General features: G+C 46.3%; 1 protein-coding gene across 1 annotated transcript in view; it reads left to right on the forward strand.

The window, feature by feature from the left end:
• Window positions 1-23,178, forward strand: part of JAK3 (Janus kinase 3) — a 244,356-nt gene that overhangs the window by 172,447 nt on the left and 48,731 nt on the right. The window contains exons 15-17 of the mRNA XM_075850921.1: window positions 13,022-13,173; window positions 21,376-21,526; window positions 21,615-21,748. Coding sequence (XP_075707036.1) covers window positions 13,022-13,173; window positions 21,376-21,526; window positions 21,615-21,748 — 437 coding nt within the window. The remainder of the gene's footprint in view (window positions 1-13,021; window positions 13,174-21,375; window positions 21,527-21,614; window positions 21,749-23,178) is intronic.

The following is a 23,178-nucleotide window of genomic DNA, read 5'->3' on the forward strand; positions in this document are numbered from 1 at the left end:
GGCTGCCTGGGGACCTAATGAAGGCCCCCAGGTCCGCCATCTTTGTGCTCCTATTAAGCCTGTCAGAATTACACTATACTGCAATACATTAGTATTGCAGTATATAGTGCAAGAGATCTAACGATCGCTGGTTGAAGTCCCCTAGGGGGACTAGTAACAAAACTAAAAATTTGTAAAATAAAGTTGTTTTTTTTATGTAAAGGAAATTAAATTAAAAGCTCAAAAAAATCCCTTCTCCCATTTTCCCACTAGAGCATAGTAAAAAAATAAATAAATAAACATAATTGGTATGGCCGCGTCCGTAAAAGTCTATTGAACTATTACAATATATCATTATTTAACCCGCATCGTAAACGCTGTAAAAAAAAATAATTGTAAACACCAGAATCTCTTGTTTTTGGTCACTTCATCTCCCACAAAAAATTAAATAAAAAGTGATCAAAACGTTGCGTGTACCCCAAAATGGTATAATTAAAAACTACAGCTTATCCCGCAAACATTAAGCGCTCATATCACTTAATCGTTGGAAAAATAAAAAAGTTATGGCTCTCGGAATTTGGCGACACAAAATACAATTTATTTTTTACACTTAGGTTTTTACTTGTAAAAGTAGTAAAATATAGAAAAATCTATATATACTTGGTATCGCCGTAATCCTATTGACCCACAGAATAAAGTTAACATGTTGTTTTAATTCCACAGTGAATTCCGTAAAAACGACACGCAAAAAACAATGGAGGAATGGTTGTTTTTCTCATTTTCTACCCCACAAATAATATTTTTCCCGTTTCCTAGTACATTATATGGCACAATAAATGTTGCTACGAAAAACTACAACTTGTCCTGCAAAAATCAAGCCATCATAGGACTTTATCGACGGAAAAATAAAAAAGTTATGGCTTTTGGAAGGTGGGGAGGAAAAAACAAAAATTAAAATCTGAAAAAGGGCTGCGGCGGGAAGGGGTTAAAAAGTTCTTGTTTACCAATTTTTTTATTTTTTTAACCGTTTTTGCGAGTTAAATTATTTTATATTGTAATAGTTTGGACTTTTACAAATGCGGCGATACCAATTTTGTTTATTTTTTATATTTTTTATATTACTAATGTATCACAGTGCATTGTCATTTTTACAGGCTCCTGTTAAGCTGTTAACAGGGGCATAAAGAAGGCAGACCTAGGGGCCTTCATTAGCAACTGCGGCATCTAAGCTGTTTGAAGAAGGGGGACGGCCCCCTCCGACAGCCCATGGGCTGTCGGAGGGGGCCGTCCCCCTTCTTCTAACGACTTAGATGCCACAGTCGCTATTGACCTCAGCAGCTAAGTCGTTAAACGGCCAGGATCCTGGCCGTTAGTGCGAGGTGCCAACTTTAATACACAGCTGACATCCGCAGCGTATGTCGCGGGCTCAGCGCGTGAGTCTGCCCTATACTTCAACCCCCATATCAGCACGGGCGTCTCCTGGTGTGTTAAGAGGTTAATTTATGATTTTGAATGACCAATACTACTTTCCTTCATTAACTTAGAACATAGTCGAGTCACATTATTATGACCACCTCCTACTTTCGACATCGGCAGGGCAGAGCCCATGAAGGAAGGGATGTGTCGTGGGCTGGTTTGGTGGGTATATAAGGTGCGATAGGCTGTCTGAACACATATCAACTGTTGTTGCCATGGTTAAAAGGGGCGATTTATCAAAGGAATGATTATTGGATTTTGGGCCAAGGGTGGCAGTATTTCTCAAACAGCACAGTTTGTGAACTGGTCGCGTGCTGCTGTTGTGAAAGTGTATCGTAAGTGGACAAATGGCACCATTGGAAATAACCGATGTGCAAACTGCAGAGCACCACGTGTCATTGTTGTCAGAGGTGAATATCGGCTATGAAGGTGCGCGAGGGCCAAACGACACGTTACAGTGGAGCAGATCACCGTGAAAATCAGCCAGGGGGCTACCAGACATCTAAAACAACAGTTCAGCTAATCCTACTACGTATGGGGCTCCAAAGCAGACGGATAATCACTGCTCCTATGCTAACAAAGGTGCATCGGAAAAAAAAAAGGCTTCAATTTGCACAGCAGTATCGGAATTGGATCACCGATGATTGGCAAATAGTTGTCTTCTCTGATGAGTCATGTTTTCTGCTTCATCGAACGGATGGACATTGGCATGTTAGGCGAGGAACAGCAGAGAACAAACACACTGCAACCACTGCTGGGAGAACACAAGCTGGTGGCGGCAGCATTATCATCTGGGGAATTTTTTCATGGCATTCTCTGGGCCCTCTCATCCATGTGGAAGGCACTCTGAACCAATTTGGGTATGAATCCATCATTGCAGATCACGTCCAACCACTGGCGTAGCTATAGGGGTCGCAGCGGTCGCAATTGCGACCGGGCCCCGAAGCCAGGGGGGCCCACGGCCCCCCGCACCACATCAATAAAAAGTTACTATAATAACTCGGGCGGCGGGCCCCTGTTACTATAGTAACATACTTTACTTACCTTCCTGGTTCCGGATCGCAGCGGAGGTCCTGACGTCAAGCGCTGTGCGCAGCGCATGACGTCACAGCGCTATGCGCCGCGCACAGCATCGAGACGACAGAACTCCCGCCGCAGCCGAAGAGGAAGGTAAGGTTAGCCCTGACTGGCGGGGTCCGACTCCCGGGACACGCCAATCAGCTGTTTTGAAGGGGCCGCAGCACTCGTACGAGAGCTGCTCCCCTTCATTCCTGTCACTTCATTCCGGTCACACTGTGAATCCGTGTCGGTGATTCACAGTGTGAGTAAGTAGTGAAATGAAGGGGAAGCAGCTCTCGTACGAGTGCTGCGGCCAGGGCCGCCATCAGGGGGATATTAGGGGTACTGGTGTGAGGGGCCCGGCCAAACCTAATTGAAAGGGGGGCCCGGCAACTGCCGCGACTTGCCATTGGTAGAAAAAAACGGGCCCCTGCAATGGGGCCCGTTTTTTTCACCACAGAATGTCGTGAGCTGCGGGCCCCCCTCTCGTCATGGGGGCCGCCCGCCCGCGCGCACAAGGAAACTCCTGCGCGTGCGCACTCGTGTGAACAGGCCCTAACACAAAAGTTTTGTATTTTTTTAAGCTGGTTCACAAAAAAAATAATTCCAAATTCTACTGAACCAACTGCCTATTTAGAGACCGGCAGCAGCTCCAGGAGCGACATCATAAGGAACACACTAGGCGGATATGCTGAGTAAAACTACACAGCTTATCCGCCCCGGTAGCCGCAGGGAATTCCGCCAGCAAAATCGCACCAGGATCGCGTCACCAGGACTACGGCCAGGGCAAGTCTAAACTTTTTTATAAATTTAAAAAAGTGGCTTTTTTTTTTTCTCATTTGTGATTTTTGCGGCAGAACCGCAGCATTTCCGCAACAGAGGAGCAGCGATTCCGCAGAATACATTAACATGCTGCGGCTTAAAAAGCCACACTGCAGGTCCATTTTTTTTTGCAGCGTGTGGATGAGATTTGTTTAAACCTCATCCACTCTGCTGCGACTGTAATACGCTGCGGATTTTCCACAATAAAATGTGTTGCATAAAATCCGCAGTGTTCATGCCTAGTGTGTTCCTACCCTAAGGCCGGATTTACACAAGCGTGTGCTTTTTGTGCGCGCAAAAAACGTGGCGTTTTGCGCATGCAAAAGGTCCATAACAGCTCCGTGTGTCAGCAGCGTATAATGCGCGGCTACGTGATTTTCGCGCAGCCGCCATCATTATGACACTCTGTTTGTATGTTTGTAGCACGCGGTGCTTTTCTGTTTTCATTCATAGTTTATACTGCTGCGGAAGTGCTGGCCGTGATTTTCACGCACCCATTGACTTCAATGGGTGCGTGATGCTCGAACAATGCACAAATATCGGACATGTCGTGAGTTTTACGCAGCGGACACACGCTGCGTGAAACTCACGGACAGTGTGCACGGCCCCATAGAGTAACATAGGTCCGTGCGAGGCGTGTGAAAATCACGCACGTTGCACGGATGTATTACACGTTCATCTGAATAAGCCCTAACAATAAGGCCCAGTTCACAGAGTTTTTGGGCCTTGATATTGACTCGGACACTGCGTCAGAATCAGCACCAAACAACTTCCAAAACCGCCTCCCATTGATTTAATCTGAAATCAATGGGAGCGAGTCGCGGAAAAAAGAAAAAGCAGCACGTCCTTTCTTGCCGTTGTTCTGCCTCTGACCTCCCATCTAAATCAATGGGAGGCAGAAAATGCATTTTTCGCTGCGTTTTTTTGTCTGCTGTCCTCAATCGCCGCGGGCAAAAAACGCGGCAAGATAGTGTGGGCAGGTCAAAATCTGCCTCAAAATTCGGTGCGCGGTTCCAGGCGGTCGCCGGTGCGCATGCGCGGGAGTTTGCGGGTGCGCGCGATTGGTCGCACGGGCGGCGGTGTTTGACGGCCCCCATGCTACCCAGGGCCGCCATCAGGGGGGTATTAGGGGAACTGATGTGAGAGGCCCGGCCAAACCTAATTGAAAGGGGGGCCCGCAGCTCATGACATTCTTTTGGTGAAAAAAACGGGCCCCATTGCAGGGGCCTGTTTTTTTTCTACCAAAGGCAAGTCGCGGCAGTTTGCCGGGCCCCCCTTTCAATTAGGTTTGGCCGGGTCTCTCACATCAGTACCCCTAATACCCCCCCTGATGGCGGCCCTGGGTACCATGATATAGTGCTGGACGGAGTACCGTTAACAGGTGTTGCCACGGTAGGGGGGCCCAGAAAATGTAGCTGTAGGAGGCCCTGAAATTCCTGATGGCGGCCCTGGGTACCATGATATAGTGCTGGACGGAGTACCGTTAACAGGCGGTGCCACGGTAGGGGGGCCCAGAAAATTTAGCTGTAGGAGGCCCTGAAATTCCTGATGGCGGCCCTGGCTGCGGCCCCTTCAAAACAGCTGATTTGCGGGTCCCGGGCGACACATCAGCTATTGATGACCTATCCTGTGGATAGGCCATCAATATTTAGGGACTGCACAACCCCTAAGCCTACGATTTATCAGGCTTAGGGGGCCCATGAGACAGGATCACAGATAGTGTGATCCTGTCTGCTGGGCCCTGTATCTAAGCCAATCACATGGTAGGCTTAGATACATGGCCCATGTGTGATCCTGTCTGCTGGGCCCTGTATCTAAGCCAATCACATGGTAGGCTTAGATACATGGCCCATGTGTGATCCTGTCTGGTGGGCCCTGTATATAAGCCTACCACACTGTAGGCTTAGATACATGGCCCATGCGTGATCCTGTCTGCTGGGCCCTGTATCTAAGCCAATCACATGGTAGGCTTAGATACATGGCCCATGCGTGATCCTGTCTGCTGGGCCCTGTATCTAAGCCTACCACACTGTAGGTTTAGATACAGGGCCCCAGCACACAGTAATCTTATACTGTATAAGATTACTGTCTGCTGGACCCTGTATCTAAGCCTACCTTGTGGTAGGCTTAGATACAGGGTCCCACAGACAGTATCACACATGGGCCTTGTATCTAAGCCTAACACATGTGTTACTAATCATTTTTTGTGTTTTCTTACAGGTTCGGTCGTTGGACTACGGCGGATTCCAGGACTACTTCGATGACAGCTTTTTTTTTTATTATCAATAAAATGGTTAATGAGGGCTGTGTGTGTTTTTTTTTTTATTTCAATAAAATATTTTTTCTATGTCTTTGTGTTTTTTTTTAAACTATGTTACTACCGCCTTAGTAATGGCCGCCGGCTGATTGACTACGTCCATTGCTAAGGCAGGGCTTAGTGTTAGCCGGTGCAGAGGCGAACACTAACCCCCTTTATTACCCCGGTACCCACCGCCACCAGGGGTGCTGGGAAGAGCCGGGTACGATCCAGTACCTGACCATCTGTAGTGATGGTCGGCCACTGGGGTGGCCGCAGGCTGGTATTATCAGGAGGGGAAAGGCCAAAAACAGTGGCCCTTCCCACCCTGGTGATGCTAGACTGCTGCTGCTTTATTGTATCTGGCTGGTTATGAAAAATGGGGGGGACCCCACGTCATTTAAAAAAAAAAAAAAAAAAATAATTGGAAAGAACGATGTGGGGTCCCCCCAATTTTCATAACCAGCCAGATGCAACACAGCAGCAGCAGGCAGCATTACAAGGGTGGGAAGGGCCACTGTTTTTGGCCTTCCCCAGCCTAATACTACCAGCCTGCGGCCACCCCGGTGCCTGCCCGTCACTGCAGATGGTCGGCTACTGGTTCGTACCCGGCTCTTCCCAGCACCCCTGGTAATAATGGGGTTTAGTGTTGGCCTCTGCACCGGCTAACATTAAGCCTCACCTTAGTAATGGAGGTTGTCAATCAGCCAGCGGCCATTACTAAGGCGGTGATAATAAAGTTTAAAAAGATACAAGCACATAGAAAAAATATTTTATTGAAATAAAAAAACACAACCCTCATTAACCATTTTATTGAGAATAAAAAAAACGCTGTCATTGAAGTCCTCGAATCCGAAGTCCAACAACCGAACCTGTAAAAAAAACACAAACACACAAAAATAATCAGTAACACATAAAGAAGCAAAATTATTATTCTTACCTATCCTGGGTCCAGCGCTGGAGCCGCAATGTCAGCGAGCTGGGCCCTGTATCTAATCCAATCATGTATGATACTGTCTGCTGAGCTGTGTATCTAATCCAATCATGTGTGATACTGTCTGCTGGGCCCTGTATCTAATCGTATCTTGTGTGATACTGTCTGCTGGGTCCTATATCTAATCCGATCATGTGTGATACTGTCTGCTGAGCCACTGTATCTAATCCTATCATGTGTGATACTGCCTTCTGAGCCACTGTATCTAATCCTATCATGTGTGGTACTGTCTGCTGAGCCACTGTATCTAATCCTATCATGTGTGATACTGTCTGCTGGGCCACTGTATCTAATCCTATCATGTGTGATACTGCCTTCTGAGCCACTGTATCTAATCCTATCATGTGTGATACTGTCTGCTGAGCCACTGTATCTAATCCTATCCATAGTTTATAGGGTCGTAGTGCTATAGATATGCTATGCTGTCTCATATACACACTTTTTTTTGGGCGGACACATATGTATTTGGGGCTATTTCCCCTGACATTTTAAGCCCTGAGGGTATGTTCACACGGCAGCCTTCGTTACGGCTGAAATTACGGTGCTGTATTCAGGAGAAAACAGCACCGTAATTTCAGCCGTAATGGCATGTGCAGGCGTCTTTTGCTGCGTCCATTACGGACGTAATTGGAGCTGTTTTTCCATGGAGTCCATGGAAAACGGCTCCATTTACGTCTGAAGAAGTGACAGGCACTTCTTTGACACGGGCGTAAAAAAAAAATGACCGTCGGCACAGAACATCGTAAGACCCATTCAAATGAATGGGCAGATGTTTGCCAACGCTTTTGAGCCGCATTTTCGGACGTAATTCAATGCTAAAACGCCCGAATTACGTCCGTAAATAGGGTGTGTGAACCCAGCCTTAGTGACGCCCCCGGCTGCTAGTGCTGCATTTTTGGGTCACTCAGGAGACCCAGCGATGCAGCTGAAAGCTGCGGACCGTCGGCCATGAGGAGTTTGCGGGGGGGGGGGCCCACTAAGAATTTTTGCATCGGGGCCCATGAGCCTTTAGCTACGCCCCTGCATCCACCCATACATGCTATTTGTCTTCCCTGGGGTAAATGGAATCTTCCAGCAAGACAATGCGACATGTCACACGGCTAGAAATGTCCGACAGTGGTTGAAAGAGCATGACCAAGACTTTCAAGTACTTCCTTCGCCCCCTATTCGCCAGACTTGAACCCAATTGAGTATCTGTGGGACCACCTCGATCGACTCGTTCGCTCTATGGATCCTCCTCCACGCACCCTCCAGCAAATGTGGGATGCTCTGCAGTCAGCATTGCTCCAGATACCTGAGACAACCTACCAGCACCTTATTGAGTCACTCCCAGTCAGTCTAGCTGCTGTCCATGCTGCACACGGCAGTTACTCTGGATATTAGCTGGTGGTCATAATAATGTGACTCGACTGTGTATAAGATATACCTTAAAGAGGCTCTGTCACCACATTGTGCAACCCCTATCTGCTATTGCAGCAGATAGGCGCTGCAATGTAGATTACAGTAACGTTTTTATTTTTAAAAAACGAGCATTTTTGGCCAAGTTATGACCATTTTCGTATTTATGCAAATGAGGCTTGCAAAAGTACAACTGGGCGTGTTGAAAAGTAAAAGTACAACTGGGCGTGTATTATGTGCGTACATCGGGGCGTGTTTACTACTTTTACTAGCTGGGCGTTGTGTATAGAAGTGTCATCCACTTCTCTTCACAACGCCCAGCTTCTGGCAGTGCAGCACTGTGACGTCACTCACAGGTCCTGCATCGTGTCGGCACCAGAGGCTACAGATGATTCTGCAGCAGCATCGGCGTTTGCAGGTAAGTCGATGTAGCTACTTACCTGCAAACGCTGGTGCTGCTGCAGAATCAAGTGTAGCCTCTGGTGCCGACACGATGCAGGACCTGTGAGTGACGTCACAGATCTGCACTGCCAGAAGCTGGGCGTTGTGAAGAGAAGTGGATGACTCTTCTATACACAACGCCCAGCTAGTAATAGTAGTAAACACGCCCCGATGTACGCACATAATACACGCCCAGTTGTACTTTTACTTTTCAACACGCCCAGTTGTACTTTTGCAAGCCTCATTTGCATAAATACGAAAATGGTCATAACTTGGCCAAAAATGCTCGTTTTTTAAAAATAAAAACGTTACTGTAATCTACATTGCAGCGCCTATCTGCTGCAATAGCAGATAGGGGCTGCAAAATCTGGTGACAGAGCCTCTTTAAGGCTCATGCACACCACTGTATTATGACTCCATACAACCTTCAAATTGTGTGTAGCAGTATGATGACACCCTTATAATTCTTTGGGACTCTACTGTACCTTTGTATGCCTCTGATTTCCTATGGAGGTTTTCAGTGTAAAATTCAGACAAATAAAATTGTGGCATGCTCCATCACATACCCTATTATGGAGCAATGCCTCTAGGGCACAATATCTTCATAAAGTAGTTCTGTACTGAGGTAAATAAATTGCCTATAGCTCTGTAGTACGTAGCTGCAGGGACTCCGTGTGCCTCTGTACAGGCTTCTTTCATGCGGCTCTGCCATGTGACACCTTAGATATACATTAGTATAAGGGCCTGTTCACATCACCGTTCACTTTCCGTTCCGGGGTTCCGTCGGGTGAACCCCGCAACGGAAAGTGAAAGTCAAACCACAGCTTCCGTTTCAGTCACCATTGATAGCAATGGTGACGGAAACATCGCTAATGGTTTCCGTTCGTCACCATTCCGGCAGGTTTCCGGTTTTCCGACGGAATCAATAGCGCAGTCGACTCCGCTATTGATTCCGGTGTTAAAACGGAAACCTGCCGGAATGGTGACGAACGGAAACCATTAGCGATGTTTCCGTCACCATTAATATCAATGGTGACGGAAACGGAAGCTGTGGTTTCAGTTTGACTTTCTGTTACGGGGTTCACCCGACGGAAACCTCAGACGAAATCCCGGAACGTAAAGCCAACGCTGATGTGAACAGGCCCATAGATGTAGGGAGAACAATGATGTCAAGGTCTCTTGCACACGACCGTTATGCCACTCGGGACGTTTTCGACGGCATCCGAGTGGCACACAATAATCTTCACGGACCCATTCACTTTAGCGGGTGAATCGGGTCCGTGAAAAATGATCCGATTCTCCGTTCCGAGGAAATATAGAACATGTCCTATCTTTTCTCGGATCACTGACGGGACTCGGACGGTGCACACAGTGGTGTGCATGAGGCGTAAGCCTTTCATTTTGGCTATCCATTTCACCGCTATAAAATAAAAAATTAACACTCACTGTGGTAAAACAAAAGACACAAGAGGCTCAAAATGGGGTGACTCTGGTCTACCATAAACTTATTATTGTTTTATATTGGGACTAGATGCCAGCTACCAAACACCCATTGTCATATAAATTAAACATAATCACGCTGGGAAAAGAGGAGTTGCCAGGAGGTGGCTTGCTTAAAGAGGCTCTGTCACCAGATTTTGCAACCCCTATCTGCTATTGCAGCAGATAGGCGCTGCAATGTAGATTACAGTAACGTTTTTATTTTTAAAAAACGAGCATTTTTGGCCAAGTTATGACCATTTTTGTAATTATGCAAATGAGGCTTGCAAAAGTCCAAGTGGGTGTGTTTAAAAGTAAAAGTCCAAGTGGGCGTGTATTAGGTGCGTACATCGGGGCGTTTTTAATACTTTCACTAGCTGGGCGCTCTGATGAGAAGTAACATCCTCTTCTCTTCAGAACGCCCAGCTTCTGGCAGATCACTGCTGTGATGTCACTCACAGGTCCTGCATCGTGTCAGACGAGCGAGGACACATCGGCAGCAGAGGCTACAGTTGATTCTGCAGCAGCATCAGCGTTTGCAGGTAAGATCGACTTACCTGCAAACGCTGATGCTGCTGCAGAATCAGCTGTAGCCTCTGGTGCCGATGTGGCCGTCACGATGCAGGACCTGTGAGTGACGTCACAGATCTGCACTGTCACAAGCTGGGCGTTCTGAAGAGAAGAGGATGTTACTTCTCATCAGAGCGCCCAGCTAGTGAAAGTATTAAAAACGCCCCGATGTACGCACATAATACACACCCACTTGGACTTGTACTTTTAAACACACCCACTTGGACTTTTGCAAGCCTCATTTGCATAACTACAAAAATGGTCATAACTTGGCCAAAAATGCTCGTTTTTTTAAAATAAAAACGTTACTGTAATCTACATTGCAGCGCCTATCTGCTGCAATAGCAGATAGGGGTTGCAAAATCTGGTGACAGAGCCTCTTTAAATAAACTGTTACCACATGTTTCTCATATTTAGACAGAACAGGAAAATCTTCCAATAAAAAGTAAAAATGAAGTTGACCTCCTCCTACATCCAGGGCTAATTATTATGTATGAGGGGCTTGCAAAATAATGTCTACATATAATCAGGGGTTCAGACCAGCATGAATTAATAGGGGGTTCTTTTCTTACCATATTTACAGAAATTAATTTGCAGTAATCGATCAGGTCTTCCATGATAACATCCTATGCAGAAACAGAATAGCACAGTAATGAGGATATACTGCTCTATTCCTATACTTGTTCAGACATATCTGCATAGGATGGAACCATTGGAAGCCAGATGCATTGCCGTAAAAGTGAGGCCAACAGTCTGTTCAGTAGGGAGCCCTTGAAATAGTAAGTGTTATTTTATACTTTAGGCCTATTGTGTTTATATGTGTATTTCGAGGAACTTGATTTCCTTTTTTTTTTCTTTTAAACAATGCTCATCCTATGCACATTACCCCTTTAATTTCTAACCCCTTTTCTGCAGTGTAAATAAAATAAAGCATTATAACACTTACAAAATATGCTAATATAACCTTTTACTGAGGCCGGATTCACTCGAGCTTGTGCGTTTTGCGCACGCAAAAAACGTGGCGTTTTGCGTGCGCAAAAGGCACTTAACAGTGTGTCAGCCCCGTATGATGCGCGGCTGCGTGATTTTCGCTCAGCCATCATCATTATGACAGTCTGTTTGGATGTTTATAAACAGAAAAGCACGTGGTACTTTTCTGTTTACAGTCATAGTTTGATAGCTGTTGCGCGAATCACGCTCGTCCCACAGAAGTGCTTCCGTGTGGTGCGCGTGATTTTCACGCACCCATTGACTTCAATGGGCTCGTGATGCGCGAAATACGCACAAAGAACGGACATGTCGTGAGTGTTTCGCAGCGGACTCACGCTGCGTAAAAATCACGCAACTGTCTGCACGGCCTCATAGACTAATATATATCCCGTTCGTCTGAATAAGCCCTAAATGTTGATCTTGCTATCTGTGGCTACGTGGTGAATGATAGAAGTCTAAGGGCTTATTCAGACGAACGGGATATACGTCCGTGCAACGCGCGTTATTTTCACACGCGTCGCACGGACCTATATTAGTCTATGGGGCCGTGCAGACAGTTGCATGATTTTTACGCAGCGTGAGTCCGCTGCGAAAAACTCATGACATTTCCGTTCTTTGTGCATATTTCACGCATCACGCACTCATTGAAGTCAATGGGTGCGTGAAAATCACGCTCACCACACGGTAGCACTTCCGTGGGACGAGCGTGATTCGCGCAAAGCTGTCAAACTATGACTGTAAACAGAAAAGCACCACGTGCTTTTCTGTTTACAAACATCCAAACGGAGTGTCATAATGATGGCGGCTGCGTGAAAATCACGCAACCACACGGAAGCACTTCCGTGGGACGTGCGTGATTCATGCAACAGCAGTGAAAAGTATGAATGAAAACAGAAAAGCACCACCTGCTTTTCTGTTTACAAACATACAAACAGAGTGTCATAATGATGGCGGCTGCACGAAAATCACGCAGCCGCGCATCATACGGGGCTGACACACGGAGCTGTTAAGTGCCTTTTGCGCACGCAAATTGCCGCGTTTTTTGCGTGCGCAAAACGCACACGCTTGTGTGAATCTGGTCTAACTGCGGTAGTATTAGCAACATGCTGCAGCAATGCGACTACCTGCTATTACTTTGGTTTGTCCCGATTCACTCTCCTTGTAACCACAAGGGGGCTGATTATTTTTACAGAAAAAATTGCACTCTTTTCCAAGGGATGTGTCTGGTATTACTGCACATCCTCATTCACTTGAATAGGAACGTGCTGCTATACCAGATACATCTAATGGACAAAAAAGTGGCGTTGTTTCCGGGGGAAAAAAAAGCACACCCTTTTTTATAATTCCAGGCACCCCCATTAAGATAGCATTGGGTAGCACCAATTTTATTGTGTCATTTCACAAGAAATGTTTTTTAGCCACCTAAAATTGTTATTTCTATACCTTATGTGGGTTTGCGTGCTAATTATAGAGAAGAAAAATATATAAAATCCTTACAATATATTCTTTCTTTTCAGTGCTGCTAGAGAGAATCCCATGGTTAGCTCCTGAATGTTTGTCTGATGTGGAGAATTTAGCATTAGAGTCTGACTGCTGGAGTTTTGGGGTCACAATGTGGGAAATCTTTAATGACGGTATTGTACCCCTAAATGCAGAGGAACCTGAAAAGGTAAGACAGCAATTGATGGCTGGCACATAGGGTTCAAAACTCGAGGTTTAATGCTTACCTGATTTTCTTGGGATTTTAACTTTTTTATACAAAACACTCTACCGCTGCTATTTCAGTACAATTTTATGTTTTCTTTATATGTGTGGCATAGATAATATCCTAGAATACAGATTATTAACATGACTTGTCTTCACATAGCACAACTATAATCTAAATTAAAGGAAAACATTGCTTGTCTCTTAAATATGATACTTAGACCTCATGCCCACTTCAGTTTTTTTCGTCAGGGTGCTATCCGTTTTTTTAACTGATAGCACCCTGACACATTAATTTCAATGGGGCCATACACACTTCCGTTGTTTTAACGGAACCACGCGGCTATTCCGTCAAAAGTAGTGCAGGTTTTACTCCTGCCCGTTTTTGGCAGAACAGTCTCGGCCTTTGCATTGATTTGGTCCGTGAAGCAACGGGCTGCACACGGAAGCCATCCGCGTGCGGTCCGTGATTCACGGAACCGTCATTAGCGGCCGTTCAACGGCACACGGAAGTGTGCATGAGGCCTTAGTAGAATTACATGTCATGGAATTGGTGGAAAATGTGGTTATTTAGCTAGCTAGCCATAACTATATATGTAAAAGCAATGTTATAATAACAATATACCTCATTTTATGACACAGCAACCGCATATTTTGAGACATTTAAAGCAATTATTAGCATTTTGTTGAGCTATGTTTTATTTTGACTATGGGGTTATTTTATTATGGATGTTGTAAATGTCTTTGATTTCCAAATTGAAAGCGAAAAAAATTAATTTCACATTGCTTCCGAATCCACAAGTGTAGCAGCTGTTTAAATTATTTTACTTAAAAATATACTGTTTTTTTTCCTCCAGTCTTTTAACTCAAAATCAGGAAATATATATCTCATGGGGTTTGCACACAGGTCTCCCCGTGTTTTTTTTTTTTTGCATATTACAAACCTGATCGTATCAACATCTCTCCTGTCATGTCTCAGTCATTGCGAGTGCCCACATATTGTCGCACTCCTCTCCTGAGCTTCATAATGAGTACAGAGAGTGGGTACAGAGAGTGAGAGACAAGCAGACTAAACAAAAAGGAGTGCAGGGAAATGATGTTTTATTATCAGGTATTTGAGAAGAAAGGTCCTGGCAGAACAGTATCTAGCTTTACGCTGTTACAATGTCTGTAGAAATGTTCTAATTCTTGGAAATTGGCCTATTGTTAAAGAATTTTTTATCCTCTGGCCCGCTGGAACGGCACATTATGTATATTGTGGTGAAGGTAATCTGTTACCACTCCCTTCTGGTCCTCAGCTGTGTCATGTGACCAGCAATAGGACTCTCCAACTGCCGCAGCGTCTCATGCGTTTACAGGAAGTCAGTTTCTCCATTCATTCCTACAAGACTCACATTGGGGCTGTGATAGTAATGAATAGAGAAACGGACTTCCTGTCCACACACGAGACGCTGTGGCAGTTGGAGAGTCCAATTACTGGTCACAAAGACTGCTGAAGAGACCCTAGTAGTTGGCAGGTATATGGTTAATACTGAAAAAGACAAATGTGCCTGAGGCACACTGAAACCGAGTTTCCCAACTACTAACTAATTAGTGATATTAAAATATAACTTTTATTATTTTGCTATTAAGATGTCCATGAGGGGTCACACAATGAACACAAAAGGTTAAAAATGATAGCCAAACTAACATCTATCGAAAAGAAACTGCTACGAACAGTTTCTTGCATTGGGGAACCTTCCATCCACCGGCTCTCAAAAAAGGTATCCCAATCTAAGAGCGAAAAGGAATTGTTCTGAAGAAGCCACCTTTCAATCAGAATGTGATACATTATACAAAAAATTCCTCGCATGTGGATATCCTAAGAAGACTCTGCATAGAGCTTATGCTAGAGCCAGAGCTACATCCAGGGACGATTTACTTCATGGTAGAAAGGAGAACAAGAAATCTAATTATGACAACAGTAAACAATCCTCTCCTATCAGGTGCATAGGGAATTTCGATAACTGCTCCTATCAAATTAAAAACATCCTACAAAGACACTGGTCCATCCTACAGACGGACTCTGATTTATGTGACACAATCTCCAGTGTTTCTAATATCACGTATCGGAGAGGTAAGAACCTTCGGGAATAGAAAAAGTAGAAGAAATGATCCAGCGCTGAGTCGTACTTTGAGTTTAAAAAGGAAGCAGTATTCCCACCTTTATTGGGGTATTGAAATTAAAAATTGAAGGGAGACGCAGTCCCAAGACATGTGTAGATAGTAGGCGGTTTGCCCTGGCCTACGCGTTTCGAGCACGTACTGTGCTCTTACTCATGGCATTATTACACAGCCATTATTCCAGACCATCTACCCTGTGAAGCAGCTGGCTTCCACCTCCAACACATGGTTCCTTCCCGTGTGGCAGATGTTCCTTTTGTCCCTTGATGCCAACGACCAAAACCTTCTCCAATCCAGTTGATGGTAAGAGCTTTACCATCAAACAATTTATTAATTGTCAAAGTAGTGACATTGTTTATGCTGCACAATGCCCATGCCCTAAATTATACGTGGGCAAGACTATTCAACAACTCCGCAGAAGGATCTCAAAACACATAAGTGTGATCAATACAAAAGAGGATACACCTCTTTCTAAACATATCAGATCCTGTCATCAAGGCAACACTAGTGCCCTTCAATTTTGGGGCATTACTCAAGTTAAATTGGGTCCTAGAGCAGGAAATCTGGACAAAAAACTACTACAAGAAGAAGCCAAGTGGATCCATAGGTTAAGATTTTTAAGCCCCAATGGGCTAAATGAAGGCTTCACCTTCATAGCCTTCCTATAGGTTCTGCATCTTACATTGACTTACAATTTCTATTTATACTGGATTATGATGTCTATGTCATTTAACCATTATGACCTTAATTATATCTTCATTATTAAAATGATATGATATCTCTGTACTTATAAGCTACCTGCTATTATCAAATATGTCCATGTGGATGTCTGTTTCTCCTCTCTAAATAAAATTAATATATCCTTCACTAAGACCTATCTTTTGTTTAATGATTCCCCATCCTAGTGCCAAACAGTTTGTCTGGTGGAATACATTGAATCTTACATATCAGCTTACAGCAGCATCTGTGCATCATCAGAGTGTCTATGGGGATATAATTAGCCCCAAGAGTCGCGCCGTCTATTTAAACTCCAGGGTTTTTTCTTTACACCTGCCGTGATGGCACCTTGGCCTCACCAGGCATTTGTCTCTCCCAGCATTTATATACATGCTAATACTACTTACCGTATCTTCAGTAGAACTCTGCCAGTGCTGTAATTTCTAAGTGCCCTGACATGCGCACTTGTCTCCGGAGCTGAGGAAATCGGCTAAGTCCAGCCGCGGACGTGGTGCGCATGCGCGCTCGGCGCACCCTGACTGGCCTTATACATATCCTGCTGATTGGCTATACTGTATGCCAATCTCCCTGTACGGAGGCTTGTTCTCAGACAGAGATCTTATTGGTCCTCACACAGGTGATTCCTGTGTGACATACATCCGAGTCTTTAAAAGAGGAGAAACCAGAACGCGCGCTTACTAGCCCCATTTTGATCCCCTGAGGACGCTGTGTTGACAGCGAAACATGTCGGGGGGCTAAGTTACTTTTAAACAGCCATGTCCCACTAGCATCTAAAGTTATAATTGTTGTATCTACGTAGGTTCAGCAGTCTGCAGCTGCTGTTCTAATACATTCAGACCTTTTCACTTCATACTATCCTGCAACAGTGCAGGCAGAGTCTATACAGAGCGTGTGCTAGCTGACATTGGCTATAATTTTTAACCTTTTGTGTTCATTGTGTGTCCCCTCATGGACATCTTAATAGCAAAATAATAAAAGATATATTTTAATATCACTAATTAGTTAGTAGTTGGGAAACTGGGTTTCAGTGTGCACATTTGTCTTTTTCAATTGCTGGTCACGTGACACAGCTGAGGACCAGAAAGGAGTGGCTAACTCACAAATACAGCTGCCGGTAAGAAGATTACCTTCACCACAATTTACATCATGTAATGTCCGTGGCTGTGGGCTGTCAGCTCCGTTCTCCCCCTGACAGCTGCAGCCACGAGTCGGCAAGCACTGGCCCCAGCCTCCTCCTCAGGAGAAGCCTGTGCTCGCGTCTACTCACCACAGCCGGATCCCGTAGGGTGCGCGCGCGCGCGCTCGTGCCCGCTCTTAAAGGGGCAGCGCACGCACCGGACCTCGTTCATGAACCTTGACCAGTGAGTACTCTGGACTATAAGAGGGGTCCAGCCCCCTAGTTCTATGCCTGAGCTTTGTTGTGTATTCCTAGTCTGTCTTGCATATGACCCCCTAGTGTTTCCTGCTCCCAGTGTTCCTGTTCCTGTTCCTGTATCCTATACTTGTATCCTGATCTAGTGCCGTGATGTGCTGTATACCACGCCTGTCCTGCTTCTCCTGACGTCCACCTGCTGCCAAGTTCCTGCCAAGCCTGCCTTGCTACTGTCCAAGCTGCCACAGGTACTCTATACAAACTATAGACTTTGACCTGCGTCCTGTTGGCCAACTACCATACCGCCAAGACGGTACGGCCCAGTGGGTCCACGAACCCAATGTGACAGTAAGCTCAGACCATGGACCCCGCTGGTCGATCCAAGACCATGACGACGTCACAGGAGATGCGGGCGTATTTGCTGGACCTTCAGTCTTGACAGGGCCAACTCCTCCAGGCTTTGAACATTCTTGTAGGTCAGCAGGAGGCACGAGCTGCCGTTCCTCCTACTACACCTCCTGGCAGTGTTGATCCTCAGACTACACCTCCTGGCAGTGTCGACCCGCGTTTTTCTTTGCCTCTTCCGGACCGCTATGATTGAGACGTAGGGTCCTATCGTGGATTTTTGAACCAGTTCCAGATCCATTTTAGCCTGTATACTAGGACATTTTCATCTGACGGCGCAAGGGTCGCTTTCATCATCTCTCTCCTCACTGGCAAGGCTCTTGCATGGGCGAACCCTATCTGGAAGAGACAAGGACCAGAGACCTGTGACTTCCAAGCCTTTCTCCAGACTTTTCGAAGCCTCGACGGGTCTCATCTACAGCGGCTTCCTTGATTAAACTATGCCAAGGAGACACCTCCGTGTGCGAGTACACCATCCACTTCCGCACCCTGGCGGGAGAACTGTTATGGAACAATGAGGCCCTGGTAGCTGCATTCTGGCATGTACTGTCTCCTAAAATTAAGGACGAACTTGCCGCTCGAAACCTGCCATCTACCCTGGATGACCTCATCCTTCTGTCCGCCCGGATTGATATGCGGATCCGAGAACGCCTCCAAGAGGTTCGTCGGGAGGGAGACCCTCCTAGTCTGATACCTACTTTGCAGCAACCCCTGCTGTCCTCAGATGTCGATCCTCCTAAGGAGTCTGGGATGATGGACCGGGGTAAGCTATCCACCCAGGAGAGACAACGCAGACACACTTCGAGACCTTGTCTATATTGTGGCCTCGGTGGCCATCTTGTGAGCCTGTGCCCCCAAAAGCCCCAAGGCCTAGGGTTGCTAGGAGTGACAACCCTGGGTAAAAAAGGACTTCCGTCCAAATTGTCCATACCCGTGACCATAGTGTCCGGCGAGAGAACGCATCAGGTCTCTGCGTATCTGGACTTTGGATCCGCTGCTAATTTCATCAGTAGAGGTCTGGTGGACCTTCTTCAATTGCCTACCACCCCTATGGAGAGCCCGTTGACAATTGCTTCAGTGGATGGTCTACCCCTGCCATACCCAGTTATTGCTGTGACCAAACCACTGAGGCTCCAAGTAGGGGCTCTCCATTCCGAACTGCTGTCGTTCTATGTCCTACCCAGAGCCGTTGACCCTGTGTTGCTGGGCCTGCCTTGGCTCCGATTGAATGCCCCAGTCCTGGACTGGAACTCTGGAGAGGTTCTCCAGTGGGGCCCCAAGTGTCACAATCGTTGCCTGGGACAGATTCGTTCAGCTCAGCCTCCTCTGCCTCAGTCACTGGCAGGATTGCCTAGTCATTTTGCTTCATTTGCGGACGTCTTCAGAAAGAAAGAGGCGGAGACACTGCCCCCACATCGGGCGTATGACTGTCCTATCGAGCTGGTTCCTGGTGCTTCCATTCCCCAAGGTAGAGTATATCCTCTCTCTCTCTGCCAGAGACTGTCTATATCCGCCCATGTTAGCGAGAACTTGGAGCGGGGCTTCATAAGACCCGGGATTTGATTGCCCGTCATTTCTGGTGGCCCACGCTGCCCAAATATGTTATGGAATTTGTTTCCTCCTGCTTTGTGTGTGCAGCTAACAAGGTCGCTCACTCCAGACCCGCTGGTCTGCTCCAGCAATTGCCTGTGCCCGATGCTCCCTGGCAGCATATATTTATGGATTTTGTTACTGACCTGCCTCTCTCTGCCGGATGCAGCACTCTCTGGGTGGTGGTAGATCGATTTTCAAAAATGGCTCACTTCGTTCCTCTGACCGGCCTGCCGTCTGCTATTCAACTGGCCAAGCTGTTTATCCAACACATCTTCCGCCTGCACGGCTTGCCGCAGCATATTGTGTCTGATCGGGGGGTTCAGTTCACCTCGAGGTTCTGGAGAGCCTTCTGCGGACTTCTAGGTGTGAAGTTGGACTTTTCCTCGGCCTACCATCCTGAGTCCATTGGACAGGTCGAGAGGATCAATCAAATCTTGGAGAACTACCAGCGTCACTTCGTCTCTAGGCAGCATGATGCAGTTGCTTCCATGGGCTGAATTCTCCTACAACAATCATACCAGCGAGTCCACAAGGAACACTCCGTTCTTCATAGTTCTTGGCCAACACCCACGAATACCTGTCCTGGTTCCTGATTCATCCGAGGTACCAGCAGCTGACGCGGCCTTTAGGGACTTTCTACAGATTTGGCGGCAGACTCGATCCTCCATCCTGCTGGCAGTTGACCTTATGAAATGGAGGGCGGACACAAGGAGAAGAGAACCGCCTCAGTTTATTCCTGGCACAAAGGTCTGGCTGTCCTCCAGGAACATTCGACTAAGGGTGCCGTCATGCAAGTTTGCTCCCAGGTTCCACGGACCATTCAAGATCCTACAACAGATCAACCCTGTCGCCTATAAGCTTTGGCTGCCTCCTACCCTCAAGATCCCCAACTCCTTCCATGTATCCCTCCTGGAGCTAGTGGTCCTGAACCGCTACACCAAGACTCCTAGCCCTGTGGTTGTCGCCAGCGGCCCTTCAGACACCTTTGAGGTTCAAGAGATCCTAGACTCCAAAAGAGTGAGAGGAAAGACCTTTTATTTGGTGGATTGGAGGGGATTTGGTCCTGAAGAGAGGTCTTGGGAGCCAGAGGAGAACCTCAATGCTCCTGCTCTTCTGAAAAAGTTTCTCTCTCGCTCTGGTCCCAAGAAGAGGTGGCATAAGAGGGGGGATACTGTAATGTCCATGGCTGCGGGCTGTCAGCTCCGTTCTCCCCCTGACAGCCGCAGCCACGAGTCGGCAAGCGCTGGCCCCAACCTCCTCCTCAGGAGAAGCCAGCGCTCGCGTCTACTCACCACAGCCGGATCCCTTTAAGAGAGGGCACGAGCGTGCGCACCGGACCTCATTCATGAACATTGACCCGTGAGTACTCTGGACTATAAGAGGGGTCCAGCCCCCTAGTTCTATGCCTGAGCTTTGTTGTCTATTCCTAGTCTGTCCTGCATATGGCCCCCTAGTGTTTCCTGCTCCCAGTGCTTCTGTTCCTGTATCCTATACTTGTATCCTGATCTAGTGCCGTGATGTGCTATATACCACGCCTGTCCCGCTTCTCCACGCCTGACGTCCACGTGCTGCCAAGTTCCTGCCAAGCCTGCCTTGCTACTGTCCAAGCTGCCACAGGTACCCTATACGAACTTTAGACTTTGACCTGCGTCCTGTTGGCCAGCTGCCATACCGCCAAGACGGTACGGCCCAGTGGGTCCACGAACCCAACATGATACATAATGTGCCTCTCCTTTGGGCCAGAGAATAAAAAAATTTCTGGGAGTGCTCCTTTTACTAGAACTCACTGCCCAAATGTCATTACAGTTCTCTTGTGTTTACTGATGTGTTGAACTTATGTGTTGAACGTGACTTTATTTATTTCATTATAACCTCTAACATAATTTTTTCATTCAGAAATTGCAATTTTATAAAGATCAGATGCATCTCCCAGCTCCACACTGGATAGAGTTGGCAAGCTTAGAGCAACAATGCATGTCTTATAGCCCAGCTTTGAGACTACCCTTCCGCTCTATCATCCGAGAACTCAATAATCTTATTGCAGCTGGTAAGAAGAAGGGAACTATGTATAGCCTTCAAGTATTTCTGGCTAGAGATCTATAACTTTATGACAGCTTTGTTGGTATTTGCTACAGATTATGAACTATTAATGGATTCCAAAGGGCAGCAAATGAAAGATGGATTCAAAATTTCTGACCGTGTCTGGGAATCCCAGGACCCGAGTGTTTATGAAGAAAGACATCTTAAATACATATCAGTTATTGGAAAGGTAAGGAGCAGTCAATGCTATGTTCTTTCTCATATTTCTACCCAGCCTGTTATACACAGAGGTTGCCTGCACTTTAGGGCCATCCTGTTAGGGGAGCCCAAAGGCCCCTTGAAAAAATAACACCTATAATATATTCTATCCATAGATTTTAGAGGAGGTGCGGAAAATAAATAAACAGGGCTCAGTTATAATATTCTACTGTTTATGTTGATAACATATCTGTACACAATAAATCAGAAAACAGCCTGAGAAATAATATACATGTTACGGAGCCTGTGGGATTTTCTGTCAGTGGGCCAGCAGAGGGCGGTGTGAACCCACCTAGTAGCCAAGAGATTTGACTTGGGCTAACTGGGGAGTTTAGTCTAAATCCCTGGTCTTCACCCTTTTACCCCTGTACAGACTTTACCCCTCTGGACTTCGCTGCTGGGGACCCCAGGTCACTTCCCCCAGAGTAGTTTCCCTTGGTGACGGCTAACGTAACAGGTGTAGCGACTATAGAGTGGTCAGGTATGACCCAAAGGTCAGGGTAGGCGGCAGAGGTTTGTCAGGGGTATCGTAGCAAATGGTCAGGGCACGCGGCAGAGTTACGTCACGGATAAGAAGGTAAAAGGTCAGCACAGGCGGCGGGCTCAGATGGTCAAGGTACAGGCTGAGGCAAAATCATGGGAAATCCAATATATGTAGCAGACAGATAAACTAGAAACTCAGGTAACACTAGAGAACCAAATTGCTCTCGCAAACAGCATGGATAGGGGAGGAACTTAAATAACCAGGAGGCCGGGTAAAAAATAATTATGACACGCACTAGTACCAAGCGCAGAGTGTTGGCAGTGAGCGTGGCCGCAAAACGCAGAGGTTTGAGGAGAGGAGTGGCGTGGACCAGGTCTCCGGGACAGGTAAGTAAAATACAGGGAGCGGAGGCCATTACAATACAACAATACATACAGCAATTATCCCTTAGTTATTTTCCAGTTACTACTAATGGAAGGGCTTATACTAATCTTAGGCATTTATGAAATTTCCACAGGATACACCATCAATGCCTGATACAAAAAGGCAAGAAGGTTCCAGCATCAATATCTTGAACAAAATTCGGCTTTTATTGAGGTTCCATAAAATCAGTGCCAACACATCGAACGGAAGCTGACTGGTTTCAGGCCCAAATGGGCCTTAGTCATGCTATGACTAAGGATCATTTGGGCCTGGAACCGGTCAGCTTCTGTTCGATGTGTTGTCCCTGATTTTATGGAACCTCAATAAAAGCTGCATTTTGTTCAAGATATTGATGCTGGAACCTTCTTGCCTTTTTGCTACAATTTGGTGCAGCCCTGCACCCTCCGCGCATCTACTTGGTTGGAGAGCTGGAAAAAAACCAAAACTGTTTCATCAATGCCTGTTAGGTACAACTCCCACTTCTAAGACACTCA

This window comes from Rhinoderma darwinii, chromosome 1 (assembly GCF_050947455.1).
Source record: "Rhinoderma darwinii isolate aRhiDar2 chromosome 1, aRhiDar2.hap1, whole genome shotgun sequence".
Classification (NCBI taxonomy): domain Eukaryota; kingdom Metazoa; phylum Chordata; class Amphibia; order Anura; family Rhinodermatidae; genus Rhinoderma; species Rhinoderma darwinii.